The sequence below is a fragment of the Orycteropus afer genome, unplaced genomic scaffold (genome assembly GCF_000298275.1).
Source record: "Orycteropus afer afer isolate SDZICR_OR568_19922 unplaced genomic scaffold, OryAfe1.0 scaffold00133, whole genome shotgun sequence".
Lineage (NCBI taxonomy): Eukaryota > Metazoa > Chordata > Mammalia > Tubulidentata > Orycteropodidae > Orycteropus > Orycteropus afer.
The window spans coordinates 401439-412878 of record NW_006921720.1 but is presented as its reverse complement, the minus strand read 5'-3'; the positions used below and the strand labels follow the sequence as shown (position 1 = coordinate 412878).

Genomic DNA, 11440 nt, shown 5'->3' with positions numbered 1-11440 from the left:
AGGTAAATTTTTTTTCCCCCTAATGAGTAGATCTATCAAACAGTCCTAAATGACCATGCCCATTTTACATTATAGAAAGGTTTTTGCTTATAAATTCCAAGAAGAGCTATGTTCAGCTGAAATAATGTTCCTAACATTTGTATGCAGATTGGGATTACATTAATCAGGTAAATTTTGGAGTAGAGAATACTCATAGTCTCTTATAAATCTGCATATCTGTGATTCCAACTCAAGTACTCTAGAAAGAGAGTGAGTAAGAAATCCAATAGCTCTGAAATTCTATAGCTTTTCATTTGTAACAATTTTTATTGAAATTTTTAGAGAAAGGATGATCATGATGTTAAGGGTATTCATAATTGGCACATGCCAAATGGTACTATTATTATGTGTCTCATATATTTATCACCCAAAGTAAACAAAAGAATATATTTCATAGAACTTTACAAACTGGAAAGCACATCCTGAATGTTAGGTTTTATTATACTGTTCTAATTTTTTTTATTTAAATATTTTACTTAATTTTCTTAGTAATGATGTGTAGTTGATAGCTTCTCTCTAAAATGTGTTTTATTGGCACAACTATTATTATTTAGATACATAAGTATAGAAATTAATTTTTAAAAGATTATCAAGTAAAAAAAAAATCACCCTAAAAGGGAAGTACACCAGTAGAAATATGAAATTAATACAGTGTACTTAATGCTCAACCAGTATAAATTACCCAGGACAGCAATTTTTTTCTCTGACATGTCTATCACTTTAACATATTGTTGTTGTTAGTCAATTTTGACTCATTGCAATCCCATGTGATAAAGTAGAACTGCCCCCTAGGTTTTCCAGGCTGCATTTTTTTTTATTGGAACAGATTTCCAGGTCTTCTTTCAAGGAGCCTCTGGGCAGGTTTGAACCACTAACCTTCCCATTTGGGAAAAGTTAAACTTGAGTGTTAGCATATTTATTGAGAAAAAGTAATTTCACCCAAGTAGCCTTCCTTCTCTAGTAGACTCCCAATTTCCTTAATTTTTTTTTTTTTATTATGTATAAATGCATCTAAGTTGCATTTTAAATATTTGATTTAGTTCCACTAGTGTTCTAATGTCTTTCCCATGCACATCTATGTTGTTTTCCCAAATAACATTCAGTCCCCAAAGAAACTTGGCTATCTAGAAGAAATAATTTGAGAATACATTATCCAGGATTAGGTTAGCAAGGAAGTTCTTTCCAGTGCTTTGAACCAGTTCAAACTGATTCAGTCATGGCTGATGCAGTGAAATCTGAACAGACTCAAATTTGTGAACTATGAGTGTATTGAAACAATAACTGGAATGGGAAAAATTATAGCTTCTCCCAGTCTCCAATCTCCCTCCAGGGCTTTCCATTTGCTAAGTCAACAAGAAGTCAAAGGGAAAGGATACCATAGACAAAGTGGATGAGGGTAAATAGGCTCTGAAGAGGAGAACAGGAAATATCCAGCACAACCACTTACGATAATTCAATCTGTTATCTTTTAAACATCCTACAAATGTTGTAAGGGGCCGTGGAGACTCCCTGTAATGGGAGACTTGGAAAAGGTGTAGTGAGCCCTTTCAGGCTACTCATTCAGGAGACTGGATTATTGCCAAGTATATAGAGAGTCACACACATTCAATATGACACTGAATTTGGGTGCCATATTTGAGCTGGGCACCACTGTTTCAAACTCTGTCAGTCAAGAGATTTGGTTGCTATGCAATGTGCACACTGCCCTTGCTTTCTTGGAGATTAAGTTTCTAGCAGGGGGACAATCTGTAATATTTACCATTCTGGTTATCATTCCCATAGAAATTCAGGTCTTTTCCACTTTCACTTCATCGGCCATAACTGCACTATGAAAAACCAGTTTGAATTCAAAGCTCTAGTTCTTTCATCCAACATGGTAGAAAACAAATGGTAACCATTTTATTTTCATATTTTATAATATATTTCAAGCATAATGAAGATGTGATCGAGGATTGGGAGTGGAGAAAACACACATAAGCAGACATTTCAGATTTTAGGACAGACTTTTATTCACTCAATTAATTTTGAGACAAACAGTTGCATGCCCATTTTTTACTTACTACACTTCCTGTGCAAACCACAAATGCATTACTTATTAACCTTTAGCAGTATGTAACAAAGTCATTCTCTGCATGTGAGCAAAATTACATGAAGTTAGCTGAAAAGATAATGGAATGTTGTATCTTATGAAGTCTTACAGATGCCATTTTAGAACTAACCTGTTTTAGAATATCATTACCTCCAAATGAGTACAGTTCCTTGATGCCATACAGTTGATTCGGAATTATAGCAATCCTCTATGAAAAGTATAACTGCCCCATAGGATTTCCTAGGCTGTAATCTTAACAGGCATTTGACTGGTAACCAGAAGGCTGAAATCTTAACAGGCATTTGACTGGTAACCAGAAACCCACTATCCACTCTTCGGAAGGAAGGTTGGGTGATCCACTTCCATAGTGATACTGCCTCGGAAACCCAAGGAGGGGTTGCCATGAGTTGGATCTGACTGGAAGGCAGTGAGTTTTTTTTTTTTTTGAATCTTAACAGGAGCAGATCACCAGGTCTTTTCTATTGCAAAGCTGCTAGTGGGTTTGAATCAAAGGCCTTTCTGTTATCAGCTGAAGGCTTAACACATTGTACCACCAGGGCTCATTAAATGAATATTAACAACAGATATTTGTTTTGTTTTCAATATGTGACTAAGTAAGCCTTTGGGAGACTCTTTGGGCTCACTGATCTATAACTGATCACAATTAGTGAAAAAAATTCCAACTGTCATTTTTTTTTTTCCCAAAATGAATTAATACAAGCTAGTATTTAAAAATAATTCCTTTTCAAAATAGATCTCAAAACAGAAACTTCATTTTTCATTATACAGCAAAGATTAAAATATTTGAAACTGTTTAACTCAAATGTCTTTGCAGTCTATCAGCAATGATACCCAAAGGACAGCTTCCCGGGCCTGAGATGACTCATACACCACAAGCTTGATCTATTTTGATGTATTAGTCATGCCTCCATCAACACCAAGGTATTGAAGTGCTACTTTTTCCCTATCTAATACAAAATAACACATATTCAAAATGTTTATAATCTTTTGTTAAATGCTCTAAATCTCTAGACAAATTCAAATAAATTAAATGACAGTCTACATTATTATAGAGTACCAGGTCTCCGTGGTTTACAGCCAAAAATATAAATTAAGATATTTCAAAAGTTGAATTGATTTAAGCATAATCTTCTACATTAATGTAGACTAGTAACATGTAAAGGCTAAAGACAACTAGGTATACTAAGGAACATACAAGAATTTCATATAAAAGGAATGAGAAATATGTACAATCATAACTGTTGGAACTGTGAAGAATATACTTAAAGGAATTCTTGCTTCACAAAGAAATATTATCTGTAGTTTTGAATTTAGTGAAAAATGCTGCAGTGAGGATTTATTGTACCTACACTGCAATGTTCTGAGAGTATTCCATGCTTAAGTTATGGACTTACAGATTCTCAATACTGAAGTGCTATTATACATTATCTTCAAATAACTTCACTATTAGCAACATTATTTCATTTGAATTTTATTTTGCTTATTCATATTTTCATTCATATATACAAAAAAAAAAAAAAAAAAAAAAAGCCATGGAACTCTTTGTTAACATTTTAACCCAAATTCCCACCCCTGTTCCTCAGATTTATATTCATTAACGAAAAGGTTGTGTGTACAAAACCTCACTACCCAGAACAAGTACTCATTAAGCTCGTAATCACTAAATAATAAATGCTTGTATAATCATGAATACATGAGAGGAAAAAAAAATGTTTTTAAACCAATGACATTATCCTTTTATCCCCACACACATCACACACTTGTACAATTATGTAAGGTTGCAAAGGGATCTCAAAACTTTACAGACCCACCAAACTCCAGTGTAGCGCCACAGTTACTAATGCCATTTCTTTCCTTTGCTATCCTACTCCCACCCACCCCAACCCCCATTAGCCAAAAAACTGCACCAAAAACCCAGACTCAAGAGAAAACAAAAATGGATTCCAGGGCTGATCTATGGAAGACTTATTAAAGAGCAAAACAAAACAACAAAAAACTATGAACCACTATGTGATTTCAATTTACTATTTTTAATGTTAATTTTTTTCCCATGTCATCATGTCTGGAGGAGTTATTGTACATAGATAATAAAAGACAATAAAAATAATGTTAAACATTTTATATCTTTATAAGAATAAATAAAGATCTGAAATACAGAATCAGTTTTAAGCAGGAGTTGTTTTTATCCATCAAAAGGTTGGGAGGGGTTGTTGAGAGAAAAGAAAAAGGCACTGACATTTACTGAGGGCCTCACATAATTTGAGCACTGTGCTAAGTGTTTCACACATACAATCTCATTTAATACAGTGCTTCATTGTGGTAGCTATTATTCCAATCTTATTGATGAATCAAGCTGAGTTACTAGACAAAGGTGGCTGAGTCACTCTAGCAACCCAAATCTACTTGGTACCAAACCACATATTCCAAGTTATTTATTTTACTAGGTTTCGTTTTGTTTTTCATACATGATGTCATTTCCTGTTCTTCTCCACCTTGAGATACACAAGGGTTACTAAGGAGGGGTTGATATGGGTCGGGTCTGACTCCACGGCACATAACAACAACAACCTAATGTGAGAGGAGAAATGTAGCAATGCAGAGTATCAGTTACTATGTGGAAGAGGGAGGGTTAACAGGCAACTATCTCTGGGTTCATGATCTGAAAACTCAGAATATGATCTTGTGAATACAATAAGTAAAGCTTATTTTTTAATGAAAGTTTATTTCTGATTCAGGGACTAGATGACTTTTCTAATATATACTAGCTTGATCCTAAATAAAACTTAAGTTTTATAAAGTAGCTATTTCAGAAATATTTTTTAGTGTAACACAAACTTGCTTCTATTAGGAAATTACATAAAGGCATGCTCAAAGTTGGTTCTAAGTAAAATCAAATCCCCATATTAATTTCAGAAGAAAATGAACTTGCAGCACAATTATCTGCAGCTATCCTAAAAGCCTGCTGAAACACACATCTGGGCAAACGTGTGCATGCATGCCACTATGCATATACACGTACATTTAACTTACATTTTTATGTTCCTCTTAATATTTTTATTATTTACAAAAAATGTAATCATGTAATTGAGTTTTGTTTCATTACTTACTTACTGCCATCGAGTCGATTGCGACTCATAGTGACCCCTCCTTGGGAAGTAGTCTTCCTTCCGAGGAGTGGCTGGTGGGTTTGCACCACCAGCCTTCTGGTTAGCAGTCAAATGTCTTAGGCACTACGCCACCTGACTTCATATACAAGCTACTTTCTAAATTGCTTTAAACATACCAAATGATAAAATTAAAAATTACAGTGTTTTACTTGACCAAACCTAAAATTTTTGTTATGTTCTATCATTACTGTATTTGTGGATCATAGCCAAGGGTGTATAACAGAAACACTGGACTTAACATGGAAATATCACATGTTTTCCTCTTTCTTGGAAACAGATCACATATATATATATCTTTTAACTGTGGAAGAGAGGATTTGGAAAATGTCATCACTGGAGAAGTAATGATAGGACTGGAAAAGGGAAACAAGATATGTAGAGAAATGAAGATTGGCAAGTATTCTAGAGAGCCATGTACAGTCAACTGGATTTACTATTTTTTGAAATAAATATATATGTAATTAAGAATATTTCTTAATGAATCCATTCTTCTTTCTCTTTGAAATATTGTATTAATTAATACCTTGAAAATCAGGAACTGGCATAAATAATGCACTCATGAAATTGAAAATTATAGAAATGGTAACCATTTTACCCTTAAAAAAAAAAAAAGAGTGAGAAAGGAAAATATGGCTGCTTTCCCAAAGTGATGCATTTTTATTCTATTGACTGTAATCAATTTATTCCTATTTTTCCTACTCATATTTTCAAAAATTTGTTTTGGTCATTTAAGCTTCATTTCAACCAATGTTTACTGAAGCCCTGTTTAGACTGTTATGTCACTTTGAACTCTTCAAGAGTTCAAAGGCTAGTGGAAGGATATACAAATATAAATTTTAAAAAATAATCCAATATACTAAATGCTGGAACAGAAGTACGAAGTGTTCAAAGAGCTATGGTACCCAGAAAAGGGGTGAAGCAATCTGTCAGGGTCTGTCTCTTCCAAGAACAGACCCAGAATTCCTTCCCACATTCTGATAAAAGACCATCAGAGTCATTTACAAAGGAAGTTAGAGTTGAGTGTAAAAAGGAGGATGAAAGATAGATAAAAAGTAATGTGCGGGCAAGAAGAGACTAGGTAGAAAGAAATGGGGACAGTTAAACTGATAGAGACACAAATTGCTCTAGTATGCAAATACATTGCCTGAAAATGTGTAGATGTATGCAAACATGGCTAAAGTTCACACAGGCACATGGTGGACTTCCCTTGGTTGGCAGAAGTCAAGAATTAGCAGAGATAGAAATAGTAAAACAAGTGAGTGTGTGTATTCAGATTTCCTGGATTCTATACAGGGGCCTCAATTTCCCGTCACATAAGTAGGGTCATTGATTTTAGTAAGAAACAAAGGTTCTATTAAGGCTTTTTAAGTGATTTAGATAGCTTGATGTGGAATTTTTCTGTAGGAACTGTTTTCATTATTTATTATAAATGAAAGGTAAGAAATATAATCTTAATCACATTTTATATCTTACATATATAGTCCAGAATCATCTTTGGTAAAAGAGTCCTATTAAATGCAACAAAGACCCCAGGAAAACTGAAAATGACCTCATGAATAAATGCTAGTCTCTCCCCAGGTTTGTTGTATCTAAAAACAAGGTAAAGAGGGATATATTTTGAGTTCCCTTAAAAATGATCTATGTCCACACATATAGTTTGCTTTTTGGCTTGGTTTTTCTTAAATTACTGCTTAGAATAAGACATCATTATTTTTTTAAAAAAAGGCTTTATCAATGTATTGATTTACTTGCTTTCACAGTCTTACATTATGAAATATTAGGGGAAAGGACAACTAAAGTTGTATAATCACATGCCACTCCAAAATATGATCTTCAATAAAAAGATATTTAAATGTAATAAAGTTTTAGCTCTTCACCAAAGCATCAGTCCAATAATTTACTTTGATTACACATTCAAGATCATATTTGTAACTGGTGGTGCTATCATTACAAGCAGTCATAGTTTTCTTCTTGCTGTTTTCTGGCTATGAAATTCTTCAATGCATGAATGTATTATTAAATTAATTCCTAGTAGAAATCCTCTCTTAAAATAAGTACTCCATTCCTGAGAGCCTATTATTATTATGAACTAAATATCATTTTGTAATCTCAATGGGCACATTCACAAGGTTCAGCATTTGGTATACCTTTGCCATCAACATCAGTTTCACACAAAACAATCCGGAATTGCATCTACTAAGGGTATGATTTCTATTTTGTCAAGTCTGTGTCACTTCTATGATGTAATCCATGTGAAAAACGTTTCTAGTTGAGGCTTTGAGTACTCACTACAGTGAATAAAATGGGAGCCAATAACTATGAAGAATAATTGTGGATTTATTCCCCTGATCAATTACAGGATACTTTGACTACTTTTCCATGGGAAATAGAATTTATCAGGTAATATAAAATATAAGTAGAATTTTTAAAATCTCATTTTAAAACCTAGGATTACATGCTACCATTAAAAATGAAGACACTTTGGAATAAAATTAGACATGAATAACACAACTATTACAAGTATTAAACCTAAGCCCTCTGCATATCATTATGTGATAGTTTATTTGAAATGGCATTAAGTAATTCTTTCATAAGATATTATAACCATTTCTATTAAATACAGTATTTACAATTAAATACACTTGGAATGAACTTGACTAAATTAAGGATCTGTAGATCTTCAAATTTTTTTCCTACAATGCAGCATAGCCAAAAAGGTCTTCTTTGAAGGAGGTAAATAGTGCTATATATATTTTATGATAATTACTTTCAAAATATTTCAGATACATTATGTAACCAGGAATTATTTATCTTTACCTTTCTGACTCAAATACCTAAACAAAGAGCATATGTTCAGAATAAAGAACATAAGCTGTGAAATTTTACTGATAGAGCCCAGATCTGTTCTGATATTGTATTAACTTTTCTTAGTTTGGCTTTATTAGCATGGTATTAATTTTAATACAGTCATTTCTTTGTCTATGGAAGAATTCCAATCACATTTTGTCAGCTAGTCAGCCACAAAAACATGTAAATTCTCTTACTTGTTGTATACATCTAATATTTAAAATCATTTATTTTTATTCATTTACAAAAAATTACAATCTTTTACAGTTTCCACAAATCCCATTATGGTAACTATCTTAAACCATGTCTCATGACCATGACCAGAAACATCTTTGAAAATCATGTTCACTGTGTACACAGCAACTTTCTTTTTGGCATTTGGTACCTTTCACCGATTGTGAAAATGGACGCACTTCCCAGAATCATCAATAACCAATTTGATGACAGAATTTTAACCACTGAAGAAATACATTTTCTAGATATCATTAAAACAACAAAAAAACTAGTTTCTGGTGTTAATTGTCTTATTAGTCAGTTTGTAACATCACATTTTCTGCATGTACTGTAGCTTTTATTCTAGGGGACACTAATTAGTTTTAAATGGTGTTAAATACCATCCCTGCAGTTGCAAGTGCTTCTCTGGGATTTTTACTAGAAAAAAGAACTCCTGTAATTTAAAAGCACTTTGTTTTCTTCAGGCACAGCTGTTAGTGAAGGACTGACCTGTAGAAATCTTAAGGGTTTTTCACCCCTCTCACATTGCCATTAGTCTGCACTTACTTTCTAACATATCTTTTCCACTTGTACCAGTGCCCCTCGGTAATTCCCATCCCCCAAATTGCATCCAGTAGAGAAATAGCATTAAGCTAGTTAATTCCTTCTCTCCCCCCTTCCTTCTCCTTACAAAGCCTTGGCTACCCTTAAAGAAAATTCTCCAACAACGTGTCAATTTTATATTGGCCACAAAGACAACTTCTGTTGGGGGAGGGGGAAGGAAAGAGGGACTGGAGCTTGGCTGTCCCTTTCCACAGACAGGGATCTTTGTGGCGATCAGAAAACATTTCCTGCATAAAAATCAACACATTCCCTGGTTGCAGCGTTTGGGAGCAAGGACGAGTATGTATCAGCCCTGTCCTCACAGGAATGAAACACATCCATTAACCTTCCAAACAGGAAAGTCATTTTCTCAAAATATGTCATGGTTTCTTTCATTATTAAACCTAATCCACAACCTTAAATCCTCTAGTAGCTCCCCCAATGGGGATTGGATGAAAGCTATAAATCACTCCTGTACTTTCACTCTTTCCTCCGCATTTCCGTTGCACTGTTTTTTATTTTTTTTCCCGATCTAGCTCGTCTCTGACACGCATCTTTTCTCTTGGCACGTATCAACAGAGGACCAAGAAGAGGAGAGCAAAAATCACTTGCAAGAGGCAAATCAAGTCATAAAGGATCAGTTTTCAAGCACAATAGTCTCATTAACTTGATCCCACAAAGGGAGAGAGTCAAATCAAACTGTCTATTTTAATTCCTGGGCCTCCCCCTCCTACAGCCATTACAGACCCCAAGAGTTTGAGCTTCAAGCTGGGTTCCACGTGGAGTTTTGTTGACCGAGGAAGGCAGAGCTGTGGAGTTTATAGTACAAAGCATCTCAAACAAAATCCCTGGGACAGGGTGGGGGTAGGGACCTTGCATATTAGTGTCAGGAGGTCATCTGGAACCAAAAAGGCTTTCCTATTGAGTTTGTGGCACCTCTTAGTCTGCACGGAAGTACAACCTGTCCTAAGGTGGGAGTGGGGGTGAGTTGTGAGAGGGACAAAGGGGCAGGGGGCAAAGGGGATAAGAAGTGAAAATGCTCAAGTGTTGGACACGAGTGAAGTCTACAAATTCATTTCTCAGTGGTGTGTGTATGTATGTATATTGTGTGTGTAGGTCCCAACAAGGGGCTGGAGCATCAATAAAGGCACCCTTCTCCTCCCTACCTCCAGTGCAAACTGACAGCCACATTTCTTGGCATTTCTTTTCTCCTGAATATTCCATCCTTACTTCCTTTCCCCGGCATGTTGCTGGGCTATCCAGTGCTCTCATCGTTCCAGCTCTAAAATCTTGAACCTCCAAACTATCTTAAGGGACCTTTCTCTTATCAGTAAAGATCACAAATCAAATGAATCCATAGATGGCAAAATTATTGGTGTAATGATTAGGCCTGTGTGTTGAAATAGCACGTTTCAGCTCCCTCACCCCAACAGTCCACCCTGGTCCTCAGCCTCCCCTCCCCCTGAATTCATCTCCCCCTCTTCTTTGGGCACTTACCTTCTTTGGGTGGTCGCTTGGCCTCCCTGGTAAGATTGCAGACCTGGGTGGTTTGCAGCTCCTGGGTCAGGCAGCCCTCGGTCTGCTCATTCAAGGGTAACACCACGTTATTTAATAAAACGAGGGACTGGTCATCGATCCCCCACTCTCCCAAATGCTGAGGGCAGGTGCATTTTGTATACATGATCCCACAAGATTCTGTTCTCCCATTTTCCGACTTTAAGCAGCTCTCCAACCAAGTGCATAACACATGGCAACCAAATTGGCTTGGGCTCACCTTGTTCAAAACCAAAAACTCAAAAAAAGATTTCTGATCTTCTTCCCCTTTTTTCTGTAATCCTGGGAAATCAGTTGGAAATACCCGACGTATTTGAATAAAATTTTTATCATATTGTAGAAAAACGAAAGCATTCTTGGAATTGCAGAGTTGCATTATAGACTGATTCTTTCTTAAGAGATCCTTTATTTTTTCATGAGAAAAATGATCAAACTGATAAGCCAGGAGGGAAAAGTTGGAGCAGCTAAGGTCCTTTTTGGAAAATTTCAGGTAAATACTATATTTGGTTGGATCTGGATTTTCCAGCGTCCAAGTGCAGTTTGTAAAGTTTTTGGGAAACATTTCACTTACAGAATACGATCCATAAATGACTCCCTTCACCAAAGTTGAACACCAGAAGTCTTGGGCAGCATTAAATCCAAACATAACCAGGAGATAGGTGGAAAATATATAAATCAGCAGGTTACGAACAGCCTTCATCCTATGTCATTTGGCCTGTAAAAATGGCAATGAAAGTAAAATGCAAGTGTACATGCATTGAAAAAAAGAAACTCCTTCCAATATTACAGCCAGCTGTTGTCAAGATTTCAGTAAAAACCCTTTTTAAAAGAAGGGCAGGTGATTTTTATTTTATAAGGCCGGAAAATTATCCGTTGCTGTGTGAACAGCGCCCCCACGTGGTCATAC

General features: G+C 35.4%; 1 protein-coding gene across 1 annotated transcript in view; it reads right to left on the bottom strand.

The window, feature by feature from the left end:
* ADGRB3 (adhesion G protein-coupled receptor B3) overlaps positions 1-11233 on the bottom strand; it is a 1013812-nt gene extending 1002579 nt beyond the window's left edge. Inside the window, exon 1 of the mRNA XM_007945182.1 lies at positions 10477-11233. Coding sequence (XP_007943373.1) covers positions 10477-11233 — 757 coding nt within the window. The remainder of the gene's footprint in view (positions 1-10476) is intronic.
* Between the last annotated feature and the right edge of the window lie 207 nt (positions 11234-11440).